Below are 22732 nucleotides of genomic sequence, written 5' to 3'. Positions count from 1 at the left end.
AAAAGAGACAGAGCACCTCTCTATATAATTTTTTTCTGCAGCATTTTGTCCTTTTAGTCACACATATTTGTTTTTATATCATTTGGTTTTTGCATTGTTCTTGTTTGAGTCTGTGTTTCTTTGTTTGTTTGCTTGCTTGCTTCAACAAATTATTGCATCTCTGATTATTGCATCCCTTCTTCTTTTTCAACCATTTTTCCCTTTTGATTGTTAATGGTCTGCTACATATCTGACACACATGCTGGCTCAAAGAAAATTATATGTTGTATTCCTTTCTCTATATCCTTTTCAAGGATGCTGCTGATTTTTACAGATTGCATGCAATGAAGTATGTTTCTTTTTAAATTAATGGATTTCTCTGGAAGTTTCACACAAAATGAAATGCAACAAAACTCTTAGTATATATCATAATTAAAAATTAATAATTAAGGTGTCCCATACCTTCAATTCCAGCACTTGGGATGTAGAGGCAGGTGGATCACTGTGAGTTCAAGGCTAGTCTGGTCTACAAAGTGAGCCTAGGACATCCAAGGCTACACAGAGAAACACTGTCTCAAAAGAAACAAAAAACCAAAAGGATTCAATTGTGTTTAACAACATGAAATGAAAACCACAAAAATTAAAATAGTTTAATAAAAACCTATTATAATGACAGGATTTTTTCTCCTCTTTTTTTAAATTTTGTATCCATATTTCCATCTATCCAAATTCATGTTTCTCTTTCTCTTTCTCCCTCAGGCATAGTCTAAAACTCCAGCACAGCTTGTTGTACATATAGAATGTTAAGACAGTCAAGGCTACGTGGGGAAACCCTGTCTCAAGAAAAGAAAGAAATGAAGGAAGAAAGCAAGGAAGAAGAAAGAGAAAGGAGGAGAAATAGAAATGGGGAAGGAACAAGGGAGAGATAGGGAGAGAGAAAGTGAGTGAGAGAGAGAGAGAGAGAGAGAGAGAGAGAGAGAGAGGGAGAGAGGTTTAGCTGCGTATGGTAATGCATGCCTTTAGTCGCAGAACTCAGAAGGCAGAAGGAGGCAGAACTCTGTGTATTCTAGGCTACCCTAATCTACATAGTAAATTCCAGGACTGCCAGGCTATGTGACTTATGGAGACCCTGTTTGAAAAAAATAAAAATAAAAGCAGTGAAGGAGCACATCAAACACACACACACACACACACACACACACACACACACACACACACGTGTTTTAGTTAGTTTAGTTACATGAAACACCATACCCAAAGCCACTTGGGGAGGAAATGACTTATTTGACATTTGAATTATGTTAACTATTGCTGTGATGAAACACCACATCAAATTCAAGATGGAGAGGAAAGCTTTTATTCCACATCTAGTTTATCACCGAAAGACATAAGGACAGGATCTCAAACAAAGTGAAATTGTAGAAGCAGGAGATGATCTATAGACCATGGAATGTTTATAGTTACTGGCTTGTTCCTAATGGATTTCTTAGCCTGCTCCCCTATAAAATTGAAAACTACTAGCAAAGGAGTGGCCCCACCCACAATGTTCTGGGCCACCCCCCATCAATCACTAATTGACAAAATGCCCCATAGGCTTGGCTCTCACCCAATCTTTTGGGAGAATTTTCTTAAGTGATATTCCTTTCTCTCAGATAGCTTTAGCAAGTCTCAAGTTGATATGCATCTATGCAGTGCATTTAACATATATATCAGCACTGTCCTTTGTTGGAGGAAGTTAGAACAGGAACTCATGCTGGGCAGGACCTATAGGCAAGAGCTGTGACCCAGTAGACATTTATTGGCTGGATAACTGAGGCTGCTCAGTCTGATTTTTTTAATGGAACCCAGGACTACCTGCTCAGAGGTGGCACCACCCACAATGGGCTAGGCCCTTCCACTAAATCAGTGATTAAGGAAATACCACAAAGGACTGTCTATATCCTGATCTTATTGAGACATTTACTCAACTGAGTCTTCCTTCTCTCCACTGACTCTAGTTTGTGTCAAGTTGAGACAAAACTATCCAGCACAGAAAGAAATATTAGACCAAAACTCAAAGGTTTTAGACAATACAAAATGTTAAGAAATTGATAATACTAGCTTAAAGTAAAAATAATGATTTCTTAAAAAATAATCTTATATGGTTTTTACAATATTCTCATTAGGATAGTGATAGTAACAACATGCAGACAAATTAGTAGGAAATGCCAGAAATTTGACTTTTTTTGTATTATTTTTAAATGTTACAGCATCAGATAACTTACATTGAAAAATCAGAAAATAGTTTATGACTTATGTACTTCTTCAATTAGAGTAGATAAAGTTGGAACACCATAAAAAATACTTTTCATTGAATTAATTTAATAGAAAATTAATATATAAAGGCTTGAGTGCATGACTATTTCTTTCAATGTGTTCAGATAAATGGTAGAACAAATCGCACAGTTCTGACAACGGCTGCCATCTGCACTCTCCTCAGCCAGACCCTGACAAAAATCCCTTAGATCAGAGAAGTTGGTGTACAGGTGATGGGCTGCTTGTGTTTGTGTTTCTGGCTGTACTGAAAAAACACCTCTACACATTACTTCCTCATTGTTAATTGACCTGAGAAAAGGAGATCTAAAAACCACAACCCGAATTCCAATTAAAGAACAACCTGGAGATGAAAGAAGATCAGTTGATACAAAAAAACAAAACAAAACAAAATAACAACAACAACAATAAAAACAGCAGCAGCAGTAACAACAAAAACCAGACACCAAAGTCATACTACAGAAGTAAATGATTAAAGGCCAGATACATGATAACCCTCCATTAAATATTTTGAGGACACTTAATAGCCATTCCGATTGTACACAAAGAAATGACCACAGGGCTGCAATTCATGGAAACTGAGACCTAAATTATAAAGCCAAGGCAAGAGGGGAGAGTGTGCTCAGGATCAAGCTGCAGTTAGGAGTGGGACCATTTCACTGTTGGTACATAGGAGGATTAAAATGGAGAAATCAATCCAGGATGATTTTTAAACACTGGAGCAATTGTCCTAGAAAACTTGTAGTTGCTCCATTCAATTTTTTTTTAATTCTGTAAAAAAAATGTAATACAACTTTGTTTAAGTGTATGCAGAATATATTTTTGGGAATTGCATTCTATGAGACAAGATTCTTAATCTTTTATAACAAAAATACTATTTTCCTTTCATGATCTACTTTGATTATATCTTTGGTGATATAAAAAGTTGAATTTTTACCACCTGGAACGGTTCACCCCTCTTAGCCAACCTGGTGGTCCTCTGCTTCTGGGAGGTCACCATATTCATGCCGAACTTAGTGTGGACACCTGATCCAAAAGGTGTCCTACACCCCTGAATTCCTGGACTCAAGCGATCTTCCTGTCTCAGCCTCCCGAGTAGCTGGGCCTGGTCAAGGTGTGGGAAATAAATGGCTGCAGAGTGTTCAGCCCTAAGTGAGGCTGCCAGATCATATCCCCCATGCCAGTGCTTAGAACGGTTGCAAAAGATGAGTCAGAAAGGCTGTAAGAAGCAGAAGACAGAATGACTAAAAGGAGAGAGTGTTTTCAGGAACAACTGAGCAGCTGCTCATGTGAACTCTGTTGTGACCTGAACAAGATCAACCTGACAGAATTCCAGGAAGGAGAAGGAAAGTTGGCAGGTGGTCTGGAGTGAAGTTCCAAACACAGCTGGGGAGCTTTTGGCCATCATAGCTGATGGGAAGGACAGAATCAGTTTCCCTTAAGGGTGTGATCCTTGACAGTTCCTGCACACTTCAGTGGAAGACCACACATTGAGAGTGTTTTATAGAGGTACTAACTGGACTCAGTGGATGAATTCAAAAACAAAACAGAAGAGAAAATAATGATACACAATTGGGTGGGCAAGAAAGGGGGTGAATCTGGGAGGAGATGGGAGAGGGGGATGAATAGGATCAAAGCATAATGTATGAAATTTTTGAAGACATCATAAATAAAAAAATACTTTAAAATAAAAAGGTGACCTTTTGGAAACAATTCTATACCAGTTGCGGACAAGCCAGACACTCATTGCTTACATAACTGAAAGTATAGTCTTTTCCTATATATAGGCTTATTGCAGGGTGACATAAAGAAAAAAATCATACAGATGTACATTTGTGCCTGAGCTACTGAAAACAGAGAGAGCAGAGGAAAAAGGGAGTAACAAGAGACATTAGTTATGATGTAGTAGAAGGGGCTCCAACCAGCATCCAGAGTCCTCAGTCGGCTAAGTTTATCAGACAAATGTATGATCTTATTTGAGATATGACCCTTAAGAATTTGGATCTAACTTTAATCACTGCATTGAGATATAAATTCCTTTTAATACATAGAAAATTTTGGTACTGTGACCTCTTTGTTATATTAGTTGCCAATGAAATGTGTCAAGACTACCAAACATCCCATGAATTTTATATATGAACATATTTCTTCCTCCACCATCTTGTAGTTTTACTTAGCACCCCACCATGGTGTTAAAAATTAAACAGTACTGTGACCTGAGCACAATTTACCTTAAGAAGGATATTTTTTCTTGTAAATTTTTGCCTATTGTCCTTGTAACAATTTTTTCATGTATTCAAAGATCTTTACAAGCTCAATTGCTCTATTTCACATTTTTATATTTATCCATTGAGATTTGGGATGTCTATATAAGATAGCCACAACATGTTTGCCTTATAAAGAGACACACTTGAATATTTGTCATTATTTGTTAAAGGATATCAGACTTCTCTTGACACTATTCCTTAATTTTGCATATTTATGAAAAGCTAAAAAAAAAAAAACTTATGTGGCCACCCTCACATCAAGAGTATTTTGGTGATCACATCCATATAAATGAGGAAAAGCACTGGAAACATATATGGCAAACAGATATACATTAAAATATTTATAACTCATTTATCTTAAAAAGCCTGCTATAGAACTTTCACAGTATTGGAAGTAAACCTTGTATTATAATTGAGTTATATGGGTGCCAAATAAAATAAGCAAAACACTAAGAATGTAACATTTATATAATTCCTGATTGTGTCATGGTTCTTCTTCTATAGTTAATTTATTGTGTATATATATACGTAGTAAATAATAAAAATATGTAAAATCTGTTTGAGAATAAACACATTTAACAAAAAAACATTGAAATATTAAAAAAAGGATATACACAAAGATATTTGTAGAGAAGCAAAGTGCTCCCTAATGTTAATAGTGACAGTCCTGGTCTGAAATCAGCGGCATGTAAGATAGTTAAGACTTTCCAGGCACTCCAGGCATCAAAAATTGTCACTTTTCCTTGAATGATGAAATGAAGTACACAGAAAATATGTTTGATGCAATTTGAGAATGGAAAAGAGAAATTGTAAAAAACACAAGAAAGTTTTAATCCATACATTCTTTAAGTCTCAGGAATCCTTAATTCAGAGAATAAATAATTGTACTTACCATACATTAAAGTTCTCCAAGTGGTGTGGCACATATTCATATTTAATATATTTTTCTAGATGGATGTCAGCTAGTGGAATAAATGCACAAATCTGCATATCTCCTTTACAGAGAAGATATTCATTAGTTTTTGCATAGCAGAGACTCTCAGTTGAATCACACACAGAATTGGGAACATACAGAAGCCCAAAGATAAAAATCCAGAACATCCTATTAACATGTGCATCTGCCCAGGCACAAGACTGATAGATACATATCTAATGATGTCCATCAGGTATATATTGATCTCTAGTGTTTGTGAACATGTGTGCTTCTCACTTTGTTATTGTGTGCAGCTGTTACACTAATCAGCACAGTTTTTCCTGCCACTTCCTCCACTGCCATTGAGAGTTCTGAAACTCTTTTTTCCCTTAGGCTCTCTCTACATCTGAGTCCATGTTTTTTTCCTTAAGAATAAGTTGGAAGCTATATTTTTTATTTTCTTCTCTAGCTACAGGAATCATGATTTCAGCCAAGAAGACAAACAGCATAGCTCAGGCATCAATTATCCTATTAGACTAATTTGGACAAATTTGAGGCAGGAAACTTTTCATGTGACAACAATTTTGGCTGAAGAAAACAGCATCAGAGTTTGACATCGTAGGTGAATTGGGAGAAGGTCAGAAAATGCCCATGGCAGGCATGTGCAGACAAAATCATTGGGCCATGCTTTTTCAAATCAAGGACAACCAGGGAAGTCAACTCTTCTTCCTGACTATAAGTGTCTCCACATATCATTCTATGATGCATCTGTGTCTGCAGATCCCTACGATGTCTGAACCTAATACAATCTTTTTATTATTCAGTTTGGAAAAGGCCAATAATCCTGTTGCATTGATCACTTACAAATATCTACTTAATTGATCCACTATTAATTATCGAGTACAGATGTCCTTAAGATCCAGCCCTGAATGTAAAGCAGTGTGTTCTTCCATTGTGTAGCCTGCTCTGAAAACATTAGTGTGTGAAAGAAATTCTTCCCAGTCTGTCAAAAGTGTAATAACTTAAATGCATCACACTGTGTCCTTAATTGTAATCTACGAAGGGATGCTATTCAGAGCAGGGTTCTATTTCTAGCCACCAGGAGTTTAGGGTAGTAAATGTACTAGATATTTTGATATGGTAGTGAATAGATTCCCCTCCCCCAAAACAAATTGACTCCCCTAAGAAAGGATGGGAGAAAAGAGTGAACAAAATCCAGATGAAACATTAAAACACTATAAGAATACAAAAAGAACACTACAAGAAAAACAATAAGAAATGGTTGTTTTCTTGGGCTATGGGTGTTTACTTTCATTGGGAAGTGAATGAAGCAAACAAGGTTGGAGTCAAGGAGTTCTCTTTTTTCCTTTGTCCTTCTTTCTTAGATATAGAGATACTGGTGTAAAAGAAAGAAGGGGAAGTATAGAAATATATAGGGATGAGAGGTCAAAAAGTAGATTATTGTACCTAATCCTCAACTTAAGGCATTAACTGTTACTCACAAACAATGTTATTTTTAATTGATTGGTATAGAATTTTGTATATTGAAGCAAATAAGTTCAATTTTTAAACTTTGTTATAGAATTCAAATTCAAGATTATTCTTCATACATATTAAATATATTGCTACTCTAATAGGAGACAGTGTACTCATACAACTCAAGTATATTACAAAATTTACTTCCAGTATATTGAAGGTGTTATTGCAGGCTGTTTAGGATAATTAAATAAGACAAGTGAGTTGTTAGTTGATAAACTCATGGTCATGTCAATTACTAGTCTATTTTCATCACAAGAATATATACCCTAGATTTAACAGATGGATAGGAATCTATAGATAGGTAGGGTAAAATAGATAAGGTTTTCAGAAATCTCAGGGACTTACAGACTATGGCATTTAAAGATGTTTTAATGATTTTAAGGGTCCTTTGACAGTCAGACAGGTTAACTCCTGGCAGCAAGCCCACCTCAGAGAAAATGATGAGCATCAGAAAACCTCCTTATGGAGATGGCTTCAATTGTGGCAAAAAAGGCCACTGGGAAAAATGTCCTCGTTTCTGCCATGGACAGAATTATGCTTAAAACTTGGCCAGCTTGACTGCAGACAGAATTGATGGCCAAACTCTGGCAAGACAGGGTAAGCAAATCCTCAATAGTTCTTGCTTCACAAATATGACTGCCAGATAATGTGGGCCAGAAGGCTGAAGATGATCCTCCAGTGTTGTAGAGAGTTTGGGGTGACTGTCTAGGCAGCAAACTGTCTCTGTCATTTTCTCATTTTGGAAGCTGCTAAGTTGCACTTTCTGTTTACTCAGGTAATAATTTGATCCCTTCTCAAGTCTCCGATGGGGTTGAAGAACAGACAGCTTAGCTTCACAGTTAAGCTTAGTTGTTTAGGAGTTAAGATGTTTTTTGGTCTAGATGGAAGTATTTAGATGGATAGAGATGAGCTATGATAGATATTGATTTAGATTCAGAGTTGTAGACTCATCAAGATAGGAAATACGTTTTTTTCCAAAGATATCAAATATAAATAGCCAAAACATATGAATGTAATATTTATATAATTCCTAATTGTAATTTGTTCCTTCTTGCTGTTTGTATTTTATTATATGTATGTTCTATAATATAAATGTCTATGTAAAAGTAAAAAATTTAAAAGGAAAAAATTAAATAAAAACACAGATTATGTTAAATAAGAAATAAATTGTATTTTTTTTGCTGTCCCTCATCTTTCCATCTTCTGATCTCATCTTCATTGTCTCCTTTTAGATACTTGATGTTCTTGTCATGTATGTCTTTGACTTTCTTAGTTACAGTTATACCAAGATATTTTATATTCCCTGTGGCTGCTGTGAGGGGTATAGTTTCCTAATTTCTTTCTCAGCCTGATTTTCATTTGTGTACTGGAGGACTATTGATGTTTTTGAATTAATCTTGTATCCATCCACTTTGCTAAAAATGTTCATCAGCAGTAGGAGTTCTCTGGTGGAATTTTTGGGGTCTGTCATGTATATTATCATATCATTTGCGATTAGTGATACGTTGATGTCTTCCTTTCTGATTTGTATCCCCTTGATCTCCTTTAATTGCTTTATTGCTCTAGCTAGAACTTCAAGTGCTATATTGAAGAGATATGGCCAGAGTTGGCAGCCTTGTCTTGTCTCTGATTTTAGTGTAATTGTTTGGAGTTTATCTCCGTTTAATTTGGTGTGGTTATCCATTTGCTATGTACAACCTTAATTATGTTCAGGTATGGGCCTTGTTTCCCTGATATTTCCAAGACGTTCATAAAGAAGGGGTTTTGTATTTTGTCAAAAATTTAGCATATTGTAGGTCATAAAACAAGCCTCAACAGATACAAGAAGATTTACATAATTCCTTGGATCCTATCGGGCCACCATAGCCTAAAGCTGTACCTCAATAACAACAGAAATACCAAAAAAGCATACACATACATGGAAACTGAATAACTGTTCACTCAATGACAACAGGGCCAGGGAAGAAATAAAGCAAGAAATTAGGGACTTCTTAAAATTCCATGAAAATGAGTATAAAACATAAACACCTTTTGAGGACACAAGGAAAGCCATGTTAATAGGAGAGTTCATAGCACTAATTGCCTTTATAAAGAGAAACATCTCATACAAGAAACTTAATGGCACATTGGTACATTTGGAAGACCTAGAAAAAGAAGCAGAAGTACCCAAGAGGACCAGAAAGCTGGAAAAAATCAAATTCAGGGCAGACATCTAAAAATTAGAAACAAAGTGAACGATGCAAAGAATTAATGGAACCAAGAGCTGGTCTTTGAGAAAATCAACAAGATAGACAAACTCTTAGCCAAACTAATTAAAGGCAGAGAGACACTATCCAAATCAACAAAATCAGAAATGAAAAGAGAGATATAACAACAGACACCACGAAAATCCAAAGATTCATTTAGTCATACTTCAAAAGCCTACATGACACAAAATTTGAAAACCGAAATGAAAGGGACAATTTTGATAGAGTCCACTCCGAAGTTGAATCAAGATCATGTGAACAAATTAAATAGTCCTATATCTCCCGTTGAAATACAAACAATCATTCAATGCCTCCAATCCATAAAACTCTCAGAGTCAGATGGCTGCAGCACAGAATTCTACCATACTTTTAAAGAATAGCTAATACAAGTTGTCTTCAAACTATTTCAAAAAGTAGAAATGGAAGGAACATTACCAAACTCATTGTATGATGACATAGTCTACTTGATACCTGAACCACACAAAGGCCCAACAAAGAAAGAGAATTCTAGACCAATTTCTGTTATGCAAGTTAATGCAAGTATATTTAATAAAATATTCACAAACTTAACCCAAGAGCACATTAAAAATAACATTCACCATGACCAAGTAATCTTCATGTCAGGCATGCAGGGATTATTCAATATACAGAAGTCCATCGATGTAATCCTCTACGTAAACAAACAGAAAGAAAAAAAGCATATGATCATCTCCTTATATAATAAGAAAGCATTGGACAAAATCCAACACCCATTCATGTTCCAGAGAGATCAAGGCACATACCTAAGCATAATAAAGGTTATACACTGCAAGCAGATAGCCGACATCAAATTAACTGGAGACAATTGCAAATAAGTTCCAGTAAAATCACAAACTAGGCAACAATTCCCACTCCCTCCATATCTCGTCAATATAGTACTTGAATTTCTAGATAGAGTAATAAGATAACAAAAATAGGTCAAGGTGAGCCACACTGGAAAGGAAGAGGTCAAAGTATAGCTCTTCATAGATGACATGATAAGATACATAAATGATCCCTAAAATTCCACTACAGAATTCCTACATCTGAAAAGTGTCCGGAAACAAGATGATTAATTAAAAATGAGTAGCTCTCCTGTATAAAAAAATGACAAAAGGGCTGAGAAAGAAATTAGGGAAAGTACATCATTCACAATTGCCACAAATAGCATAAAATATCTTGGTGTAACTCTAAACAAGCAATTTAAAGACTTGTTTGAAAAAAGCTTTCAAGTCTCTGAAGAAAGAATTTCAAGAAGATACCAGAAGATGGAAATTTTTCACATGCTTCTGGACCATGAGGAACAACAAAATAAAAATGGCCATCTTGCAAAAAGCAATCTAGAGACTCAATGAAACCTTATCAAAATACGTTTTTACAGACATTGAAAAATTAATTCTCAACTTTGTATGAAAAAAAAACCAGAATAACTAAAACAATCTTGTACAATAAAAGATCTTCTGGAGGTATCTCCATCCTTGTTCTTAAATTGTATTATATAGCAGTATTAATAAAAATATCAGCATGGTATACTTGTATAGATATAGAATGATTGATCAGTGGAATCAAATAGAAGCCTCAAAATTAAACAATCGCACCTATGTACACTTGATTTTCAAAAAGAAGCCAAAAACATGCATTGAAAAAAAAGATAGCATCCCCAACAAATGGTGCTGATCTAGCTGCTTACCTATAGAAAAAGTCTAATAGATCCATATTTATCACCAGTGAAAACTAAAGTCGAGTGGATTAAAGATGACAAATAAAACCAGATACACCAAAACTGTTAGAAGAGAATGTGGGGAAGAGCCTTAAACTCATTGACACATGAGAAAACTTCTTGAACAAAGCATCAACAACTCAGGGTCTAAGATCAACAATTAATAAATGAGACCTCACTTGATTTTTGACAAAGAAGCCAAATCCATTCAATGGAAAAACGACAGCATCTTCAACAAATGGTGCTGGTCTAACTGGATGTCTACATGTAGAAAAATGCAATTAGACCCCTATTTGTCACCATGCACAAAACTCAAGTCCAAGTGGATTAAAGACCTCAAGCTAAAACCAGAGACATTAACCCAGTTAGAGGAAAAAGTGGGGAAGAGTCTGGAACACATAGGCACAGGAGACAACTTCCTGAACAAAACACCAAGCGCCCAGGCCTTAACATCAACAATTAATAAATGGAACCTCATGAGGCTGAGAAGTTCTGTAAGAGAACAAAGTGACAGCCTACAGACAGGGAAAAGATCTTCACCAACCCTTCATCTGACAAAGGTCTACTATCCAAAATATATAAAGAACTCAAGAAATTAAACACCGCCAAACCAAATAATCCAATTGAGAAATGGGGTGCAGAACTAAACAGAGAATTCTCAACAGAGGAATATCAAATGACTGAGAAACACTTAAAGAAATGCTCGACCTCCTTAGTCATCAGAGAAATGCAAATCAAAACGACACTGAGATTCCATCTTACACCCATCAGAATGGCTAAGATCAATAACTCAACTGACACCACATGCTGGCGAGGGTGTGGAGAAAGAGGAACACTCCTTCATTGCTGGTGGGAATGCAAACTAGTACAACCAGTTTGGAAAGCTATCTGGTGCTTTCTCAGAAAATGGGAATAGGGCTTCCTCAAGACCCAGCTATTCCACTCCTTGGAATATACCCAGAGGATGCACTACCACACAACAGGGACATATGCCCAACCATGTTCATAGCTGCCTTATTCATAATAGCCAGAACTTGGAAACAACCTACGTGTCTCTCAATAGAAGAATGGATAAAGAAACTGTGGTACATATACACTATGGAATACTACTCAGCTATTAAAAACAAGGAATTTCCAAAATTTGTGGACAAATGGATTGAACTAGAAATTGTCATAATGAGTAAGTTCACACAGAAGCAAAAAGAGCAAAATGGTATATACTCACTTATATCGAGACAATAGTCTAAGATTTACGTCCCCATGAAAAACTGTACCTACCAGGAAAGTGGGTAAGAGGGGAGGACACCCTATTGAGACTTTAGGCGTGAAAAGCCTGGGAGAATGAGGAAATAGAAGGATCCCGCGGGTTCTGAAAAACTACAGGCGAGTCTGATCCCTGGGGTCCTCCGCAAACTATGGCAACAGCCAAGGAAAAAAGAGGCAGTAAACCACGAACCCCTACCCAGACTAGCCGATGGACAGGACATTCTCCACTGTTGAGTGGAGAAGGAGATCTGGCTTTCACACAAACTCTAGTGCCCCATATTTGACCATGTCCCTTGGATGGGGAGGCCTGGTGGCACTCAGAGGAAGGATAATAGGTCACCAAGGAGAGACTTGATACCCTATGAGCATATACAGGGAGAGGAGGTCCCACTCAGACACAGACATAGGGGAGGGGAGTAGGGGGGAAGTGGGAAGAAGGGAGGAATGGGAGGATACAAGGGATGGGCTAACAACGGAGATGTAATATGAATAAATTAATTTAAAAAAATAAAATATATTTGGTATTATAAAAAAAAGAGACCTTTTGAAACTGAAAAGCTTCTATAAGGCAAAGGCAAGCGTCAGCAGAACACAATGAAAGCCTATTGACTGGGGAAAGATCTTCACTAACCCTACATCTGACGAAGGGCTATTAACCAAAATATATAAAGAACTCAAGAAATTAAACACCACCAAACCAAATAACCCAATTTTAATTAAGGGTCAGAGATAAACAGAGAATTTGTTTGAAATGATTAAGAATTAATAAATACTTTTAAAGGCCCAAATAAAATAAAATTATGTCTAGTGGAGGGGCATTTGTCAAAATAGTGAGAAACAAACAAACAAACAAACAAACAAAAAGCATAGTTTTTGATAATGAATGGTGTATTTTAACATGTATACATATATCAAATAATAATAATAATAATAATAATAATAATAATAATAATAATAATAATAATATGTATTGTTTGACAATTTCATGCACGTGAGCAAAGGCTTATAACCACAGTACAGAGTGCAATCTCTACCACATATTTCAGGATAAAGCAGAAGAGAGGCTACAAGCATCCAAACTCAAAGCAACAATAAGAAAATGGAATCTTTATAAAGAAGATCTCTTTCCTTTTTTTAGATTCATGTTTGACAACACATTGTGTGTAATAAACATGTACAATTCATATATGATAATTCAAAATTTGTTTAAAATTTAACATTTTATTTGATACCTTATCATTTTTTTCTTACAGTGAGTTTGAAATCTGCATTCATAGATTGGTTAAACCTTTGTCTTGATTAATAAATTTGAAATACCTACATATTTGTGAACACATGTAATATTTTTCCTTTATAATGACAGGATTTTTCTCCTCTTTTTTTGTTTTGTATCCATCTTTCCATCTATCCAAATTCATGTTTCCCTTTCTTCTCTCTCTCTCTCTCTCTCTCTCTCTCTCTCTCTCTCTCAGGCAAATTCTAAAACTCCAGCACAGCTTGTTGTACATAAAGATGTTAAGACAGTCAAGGGTACATGGGGAAGCCTTGTCTCAAGAAAAGAAAGAAATGAAGGAAGAAAGCAAGGAAGAAGAAATAGAATGGAAGAAAAAGAAAAATGGGAGAGATACAGAAGAGAGATAAGAGAAGAAGGAAAGCAAGAGAGAGAAGAGAGAAAAGTGTTTAGCTGGGTATGGTAATGCATGCCTTTAGTCCCAGAACTCAGAAGGCAGAGGGAGGCAGATGTCTGTGTGTTCTAGGCCAGCCTAATCTACATAGTAAATTCTAGGACTGCCAGTCTATCTGACTTAGAGAGCCCCTGTTTCAGAAAAATATAAATAAAAGCAGTGTAGAAGTACAGACCACACACACAGACACACACACACACACACGCAGACACACACACACACAGACACACACACACACACACACACACACACACAGTGTTTTAGTTACTTTAGTTAGAGGAAACACCATACCCAAAGCAAATTGGGGGAGGAAATGACTTATTTGGCATTTGAATTATGTTAACTATTGCTGTGATGAAACACCACTTCCAAATGAAAGATGGAGAGAAAAGCTTTTATTCCACATTTTAGTTTATCACTGAAATACATCAGGTCAGGGTCTCAAAGAAAGTGAAATTGTAGAAGCAGGAGATTGTCTATAGACCATGGAATGTTTATAGTTACTGGCTTGTTCCTAATGGATTTCTTAGCTTGCTCCCCTATAGAAGTGAAAACTACTAGCAAAGGAGTGGCCCCACCCACAATGGTCTGGGCCACCCCCCCATCAATCACTAATTGACAAAATGCCCCATAGGCTTGGGTCTCACCCAATCTTTTGGGAGAATTTTTTTCTCTCCTTTATTAATTTATTCTTGTTACATCTCAATGGTTATCCCATCCCTTGTATCCTCCCATTCTTCCCTCCCTCCCATTTTCCCCTTATTCCCCTCCCCTATGACTGTTCCTGAGGGGGATTACCTCCCCCTGTATATGTTCATAGGGTATCAAGTCTCTTCTTGGTAACCTGCTGTCCTTCCTCTGAGTGTCACCAGGTCTCCCCCTCCAGGGGACATGGTCAAAGATGAGGCACCAGAGTATGTGAGAAAGTAATATCCCACTCTCTACTCTGCTGTGGAGAGTGTTCTGTTCATTGGCTAGATCTGGGTAGAGGTTTAAGGTTTACCCCTGTATTGTCCTTGGCTGGTGCCTTAGTTTGAGCGGGACCCCTGAGCCCAAATCTGCCTATCATAATGTTCTACTTGTAGGCTTCTAGGACCCTCTGGATCCTTCTACTTTGCCATTCTCCCATGCTTCTCTCATCTAGAGTCCCACTAGAATGTCCTCCCCTCTGTCTCAGTTTCCTGGTAAGTGAAGGCTTTCGTGGGACATGCCCCTTGGGCTAATATGCAGATATAAGTGAGTATATACCATTTGAGTCTTTCTGCTTCTGGGTTAACTCACTCATTATGATCATTTCTAGCTCAATCCATTTATCCACAAATTTCGGGAATTCCTTGTTTTTAATAGCTGAGTAGTATTCCATAGTGTATATGTACCACAGTTTCTTTATCCATTCTTCTATTGAGGGACACTTAGGCTGTTTCCATGTTCTGGCTATTATGAATAAGGCTGCTATGAACATGGTTGAGCAAATTTTCTTGCTGTGTGCCGGAGCATCTTCTGGGTATATTCCAAGGAGTGGAATAGCTGGGTCTTGAGGAAGCCCTATTCCCATTTTTCTGAGATAGCACCAGATAGATTTCCAAAGTGGTTGTACTAGTTTGCATTCCCACCAGCAATGAAGGAGTGTTCCTCTCTCCCCACATCCTCGCCAGCATGTGGTGTCGCTTGAATTTTTGATCTTAGCCATTCTGATGGGTGTAAGATGAAATCTCAGAGTTGTTTTGATTTGCATTTCCCTGATGATTAAGAATGTTGAGCATTTCTTTAAGTGTTTCTCAGACATTTGATAATCCTCTGTTGAGAATTCTCTGTTTAGTTCTAAGCCCCATTTCTCAATTGGCTTATTTGGTTTTGTGGTGTTTAATTTCTTGAGCTCTTTATATATTTTGGAGATTAGACCTTTGTCAGATGTAGGGTTGGTGAAGAGGGAGAATTTTCTTAAGTAGTATTCCTTTCTCTCAGATAGCTTTAGCAAGTCTCAAGTTGATATGCATCTATGCAGTGCATTTAACATATATATCATCACTGTCCTTTGTTGGAGGAGTTAAAATAGGAACTCATGCTGGGCAGGACCTGTAGGCAAGAGCTGTGACCCAGAAGCCATTTATTGCCTGGCTCACTGAGGCTGCTCAGTCTGCCTTTTTAAATGGAACCCAGGACTACCTGCTCAGAGGTGGCACCACCCACAGTGGGCTAGGCCCTTCCACTAAATCAGTGATTAAGGAAATACCACAAAGGACTTTCTATATTCTAATTTTATTGAGACATTTTCTCAACTGAGTCTTCCTTCTCTCCACTGACTCTAGTTTGTGTCAAGTTGAGACAAAACTATCCAGCACAGAAAGAAATATTAGACCAAAACTCAAAGGTTTTAGATAATACAAAAATGTTAAGAATTGATAATACTAGCTTAAAGTAAAAATAATGATTTCTTAAAAAATAATCTTATATGATTATTTACAATATTCTCATTAGGATAATGATAATAACAACATGCAGACAAATAGTAGGAAAGGCTAGAAATTTGACAATTTTTAAATTATTTCTAAATGTTGTAGTATCAGATAACTTACATTGAAAAATCAGAAAATAGTTTATGGCTTATGTACTTCAATTAGAGTAGATAAAGTTGGAACACCATAAAATAAATACTTTTCATTGAATTAATTTAACAGAAAATTAATATATAAAGGCTTGAGTGCATGATTATTTCTTTCAATGTGTTTAGATAAATGGTAGAACAAATCACACAGCGCTGACAATGGCTGCCATCTGCACTCTCCTCAGCCAGAACCTGACAAAAATCCCTTACATCAGAGAAGTTGGTGTACAAGTGATGGGCTGCTTGTGTTTGTGTTTCTGGCTGTACTGAAAAAACACCTCTACACATTACTGCCTCTTTGTTAATTGACCTGAGAAAAGGAGATCTAAAAACCACAACCCGAATTCCAATTAAAGAACAACCTAGAGATGGAGGAAGACCAATTGATACAAAAGCAAAAAGAAAACAAAACAAAATAACAACAACAAAAACAAAACAAACAAACAAACAAAAATCAACAGCAGCAGTAAAAACAACAAAAACCAGACACCAAACTCATACTACTGAGTAAATGATTACAGGCTGGATACATGATAGCCCTGCATTAAATATTTTGAGGACACTTAATAGCCATTCCAATTGTACACAAAGAAATGACCACAGGGCTACAATTCATGGAAATTGAGACCTAAATTATAAGGCCAAGGCAAGAGTGGAGATATGTGCTCAGGATCAAGCTGCAGTTAGGAGTGGAACCATTTTCACTGCTGGTACACAGGAGGATTAAAATGGAGAAATCAATCCAGGATGATTTTTAGACACTGGAGCAATTGTCCTAGAAAACTTGTAGTTGCTCCATTCAATCTTTTTTTTTTTAATTCTGGGAAAAATGTAATACAACTTTGTTTAAGTGTATGCAGAATATATTTTTGGGAATTGCATTCTATGAGACAAGATTCTTAATCTTTTATAACAAAAATACTATTTTCCTTTCATGATCTACTTTGATTATATCTTTGATGATATAAAAAGTTGAATTTTTACCACCTGGAACAGTTCACCCTCTTAGGCAACCTGGTGGTCCTCTGCTTCTGGGAGGTCACCATATTCATGCCGAACTTAGTGTGGACACCTGATCCAAAAGGTGTCCTACATCCCTGAACTCCTGGACTCAAGCGATCTTCCTGTCTCAGCCTCCCGAGTAGCTGGGCCTGGTCAAGGTGTGGGAAATAAATGGCTGCAGAGTGTTCAGCCCTAAGTGAGGCTTCCAGATCATATCCACCCACGCCAGTGCTTAGAACGGTTGCAAAAGATGAGTCAGAAAGGCTGTGAGAAGCAAAAGACAGAATGACTAAAAGGAGAGAGTGTTTTCAGGAACAACTGAGCAGCTGCTCATGTGAACTCTGTTGTGACCTGAACAAAATCAACCTGACAGAATTCCAGGAAGGAGAAGGAAAGTTGGCAGGTGGTCTGGAGTGAAGTTCCAAACACAGCTGGGGAGCTTTTGGCCATCATAGCTGATGGGAAGGACAGAATCAGTTTCCCTTAAGGGTGTGATCCTTGACAGTTCTAGTATACCTCAGTGGAAGACCACACATTGAGAGTGCTTTATGGAGGTACTAACTGGACTCAGTGGATGCATTCAAAAACAAAACAGAAGAGAAATTAATGATACACAATTGGGTGGGCAAGGAAGGGGGTGAATCTGGGAGGAGATGGGAGAGGGGCATGAATAGGATCAAAGCATAATGTATGAAATTTTCAAAGACATCATGAATAAAAAAAACATACTTTAAAATAAAAGGGTGACTTTTTTTGGAAAAAATTCTATACCAATCCTGGACAAGCCAGACACTCATTGCTCACATAACTGAAAGTATATTTTTTTCATATATAGGCTTGTTGCAGGATGATATAAAGAAAAAATCATAGATATGTACATTTGTGACTGAGCTACTGAAAACAGAGAGAGCAGAGGAAAAAGAGAGTAACAAGAGGCATTAGTTATGATGTAGTAGAAGGGGCTCCAACCAGCATCCAGAGTCCTCAGTCTGCTAAGTTTATCAGACAAATTTGTGATCTTATTTGAGATATGATCCTTAAGAATTTGGATCTAACTCTAATTACTGCATTGAGATATAAATTATTTCATCTACATAGAAAATTTTGGTACTGTGACCATCTTTGTTATATTAGTTGCCAATGAAATGTGTCAAGACCACCAAACATCCCATGAATATTATATATGAACATATTTCCTCCTCCACCATCTTGTAGTTTTCCTTAGCACCCCACCATCGTGTTAAGAATTAAACAGTACCGCAACACTGAGCACAATTTATCTTAAGAAGGATATTTTTTCTTGTAAATTTCTGCCTATTGTCCTTGTAACAATTTTCTCATGTATTCAAAGATCTTTACAAGCTCAATTGCTCTATTTCATGTTTTTTATATTTATCCATTGAGATTCTGGACGTCTATGTAAGATAACCACAATATATTTCCCTTATAAAGAGACACACTTGAATATTTGTCATTATTTGTTAAAGGAAATCAGACTTCTCTTGACACTATTCCTTAACCTTGCATATTTATGAAAAGCTAAAAAAAAAGCCTTATTTGGCCTCCCTCTCATCAAGAGTATCTTCTTGGTGATCACATCCATACAAATGAGGGAAGCACTGGAAACATATACGGCCTACAGGTACACATTAAAATATGTATAACTCATTTATCTTAAACAGCCTGCAATAGAACTTTCAAAGTATTGGAAGTAAACCTTGTATTGTAATTGAGTTATATGGGTGCCAAATAAAATAACCAAAACACTAAGAATGTAACATTTATATAATTCCTGACTGTGTCATGGTTCTTCTTACTATTGCTAATTTATTGTATATAAATGTAATAATATAAATATATATGTAAAAAATTAATAAAATATGTAAAATCTGTTTGAGAATCAACACATTTAACAAAGAAACATTGAAATATTTAAAAAGGATATACACAAAGATATGTGTAGAGAAGTGAAGGGCACCCTAATGTTAATAGTGACAGTCCTGTTCTGAAATCAGCTACATGTAACATAGTCAAGACGTTCCAGGCACTCTAGGCATCAAAAATTATTACTTTTTCTTGAAAGAGGAAAAGAGGTACACATGAAATATGTTTGAAGCAATTTGAGAATGGAAAACAGCAATTGTGAAAAACTCAAGAAAGTTTTAATCCATACATTCTTTAAATTTCATGAATCTTCAACTCTGAGAATAAATAATTGTACTTACCATACAATAAGGTTCTGCAAGCGGTGTGGCAGGTATTCATATTTAATATATTTTTCTACATGGATGTCAGCAAGAGGAATAAGTGCACAAATCTGCATATGTCCTTCACGGAAAAGATATTCATTGGTTTTTGCATAGCAGAGACTCTCAGTTGAATCACACACAAAATTGGGAATATACAGAAGCCCAAAGATAAAAATCCAGGACATCCTATTAAAGTGTACATTTGCCCAGGCACAAGACTGATAGATACATATCTAATGATGTCCATCTGGTATGTATTGATCTCTAGTGTTTGTGAACATGTGTGCTTCTCACTTTGTTAATGGGTGCAGCTGTTACACTAATCAGCACACTGTTTCCTGATACTTCCTCCACTGCCATTGAGAGTTCTGAAACTTCTTTTTGCCTTAGGCTCTCTCTATATCTGCATCCCTGTTTTCTGCTTAAGAATAAGTTGGAAGCTGTATTTTGTATTTTCTTCTCTAGCTACAGGAATCATGATTTCAGCCAAGAAGGCAAACATCATAGCTCAGGCATCAATTACCCTATTAGACTTTTTAGCCAAATTTGAAGCAGAAAATTTTTCATGTGACAACAACTTTGGCTGAAGAAAACAGCATCCGAGGTTGCTATCTTAGGTGAATTGGGAGAAGGTCAGAAAATGCCCATGGCAGGCATGCACAGACAAAATCAGTGGGCCATGCTTTTCAAACCAAAGACAACCAGTGAAGTCCCCTCTTCTTCCTGACTATAAGTATCCCTGAATAATATTCTATGATGCATCTGTGCCTGCAGATCCCTACGATGTCTGAATCTAATACAATCTTTTTATTATTCAGTTTGGAAAAGGCCAATAATCCTGTTGCATTGATCACTTACAAATATCTACTTAATTGATCCACTATTAATTATCGAGTACAGATGTCCTTAAGATCCAGCCCTGAATGTAAAGCAGTGTGTTCTTCCATTGTGTAGCCTTCTCTGAAAACATTAGTGTGTGAAAGAAATTCTTCCCAGTCTGTCAAAAGTGTAATAACTTAAATGCATCACACTGTGTCCTTAAATGTAATATACTAAGGGATGCTATTCAGAGCAGGGTTCTATTTCTAGCCACCAGGAGTTTAGGGTAGTGAATGTACTAGATATTTTGATATGGTAGTGAATAGATTCCCCTCCCCTGAATAAAATTGACTCCCCCAAGAAAGGATGGGAGAAAAGAGTGAACAAAATCCAGATGAAACATTAAAACACTATAAGAATACAAAAAGAACACTACAAGAAAAACAATAAGAAATGGTTGTTTTCTTGTGCTATGGGTGTTTACTTTCATTGGGAAGTGAATGAAGCAAACAAGGTTGGAGTCAAGGAGTTCTCTTTTTTCCTTTGTCCTTCTTTCTTAGATATAGAGATACTGGTATAAAAGAAAGAAGGGGAAGTATAGAAATATATAGGGATGAGAGGTCAAAAAGTAGATTATTGTACCTAATCCTCAACTTAAGGCCTTAACTGTTACTCACAAACAATGTTATTTTTAATTGATTGGTATAGACTTTTGTATATTGAAGCAAGTAAGTTCAATTTTCAGACTTTGTCATAGAATTCAAATTCAAGATTATTCTTCATACACATTAAATATATTGCTACTCTAATAGGAGACAGTGTACCCATACAACTCTAGTATATTACAAAATTTACTTCCAATACATTGAAGGTGTTATTGCAGGCTGTTTAGGATAATTAAATAAGACAAGTTGGTTGTTAGTTGATAAACTCATGGTCATGTCAATTACTAGTCTATTTTCATCACAAGAATATATACCCTAGATTTAACAGATGGATAGGAATCTATAGATAGGTAGGGTAAAATAGATAAGGTTTTCAGAAATCTCAGGGACTTACAGACTATGGCATTTAAAGATGTTTTAATGATTTTAAGGGTCCTTTGACAGTCAGACAGGTTAACTCCTGGCAGCAAGCCCACCTCAGAGAAAATGATGAGCATCAGAAAACCTCCTTATGGAGATGGCTTCAATTGTGGCAAAAAAAAAACAAACCCAAAAAAACCAAAAAAACAAAACAAACAAACAAACAAAAAAACCAAAACAGGCCATTGGGAAAAATGTCCTAGTTTCTGCTATGGACAGAATTATGTCTAAAACTAGGCCAGCTTGACTGCAGACAGAATTGATGGCCAAACTCTGGCAAGACAGGGTAAGCAAATCCTCAATAGTTCTTGCTTCACAAATATGACTGCCAGATAATGTGGGCCAGAAGGCTGAAGATGATCCTCCAGTGTTGTAGAGAGTTTGGGGTGACTGTCTAGGCAGCAAACTGTCTCTGTCATTTTCTCATTTTGGAAGCTGCTAAGTTGCACTTTCTGTTTACTCAGGTAATAATTTGATCCCTTCTCAAGTCTCCGAAGGGGTTGAAGAACAGACAGCTTAGCTTCACAGTTAAGCTTAGTTGTTTAGGGGTTAAGATGTTTTTTTGTCTATATAGCAGTATTTAGGTAGATAGAGATGAGCTATGATAGATATTGATTTAGATTCAGAGTTGTAGACTCATCAAGATAGGAAATATGTTTTTTCCAAAGATATCAAATACAAATAGCCAAACCATATGAATGAAATATTTATATAATTCCTAATTGTAATTTGTTCCTTCTTGCTGTTTGTATTTTATTATATGTATGTTCAATAAAATAAATGTATATGTAAAAGTAAAAAAATTAAAAAGAAGAAAAAGTAAATAAAAATACAGATTATATTTAATAAGAAAAAAAATCGTGTGTTGTTTTGCTGTCCCTCATCTTTCCATCTTCTGATCTCATCTTCAATGTCTCTTTTTAGATACTTGATGTTCTTGCCATGTATGTCTTTGACTTTCTTGGTTACAGTTATACCAAGATATTGTATATTCCCTGTGGCTGCTATGAAGGGTACAGTTTCCTG

The 22732-nt window shown here is 36.3% G+C and overlaps 1 protein-coding gene across 1 annotated transcript in view; it reads right to left on the bottom strand.

Annotated features, from left to right (window-relative positions):
* The window catches only part of LOC311588729 (vomeronasal type-2 receptor 116-like), a gene marked incomplete at both ends in the record, with an annotated part of 60494 nt that extends 40507 nt beyond the window's left edge, over positions 1–19987 (bottom strand). The window contains 2 exons of the mRNA XM_084766678.1: positions 17536–17817; positions 19779–19987. Of these exons, the coding sequence (XP_084622804.1) occupies positions 17536–17817; positions 19779–19987 (491 nt within the window). The remainder of the gene's footprint in view (positions 1–17535; positions 17818–19778) is intronic.
* Positions 19988–22732: the final 2745 nt, after the last annotated feature.

This window comes from Acomys minous (assembly GCF_964271855.1).
Source record: "Acomys minous genome assembly, chromosome: 17".
NCBI lineage: Eukaryota > Metazoa > Chordata > Mammalia > Rodentia > Muridae > Acomys > Acomys minous.
The sequence above is the reverse complement of the archived record's forward strand: the minus strand, read 5'-3'. Positions and strand labels throughout refer to the sequence as shown.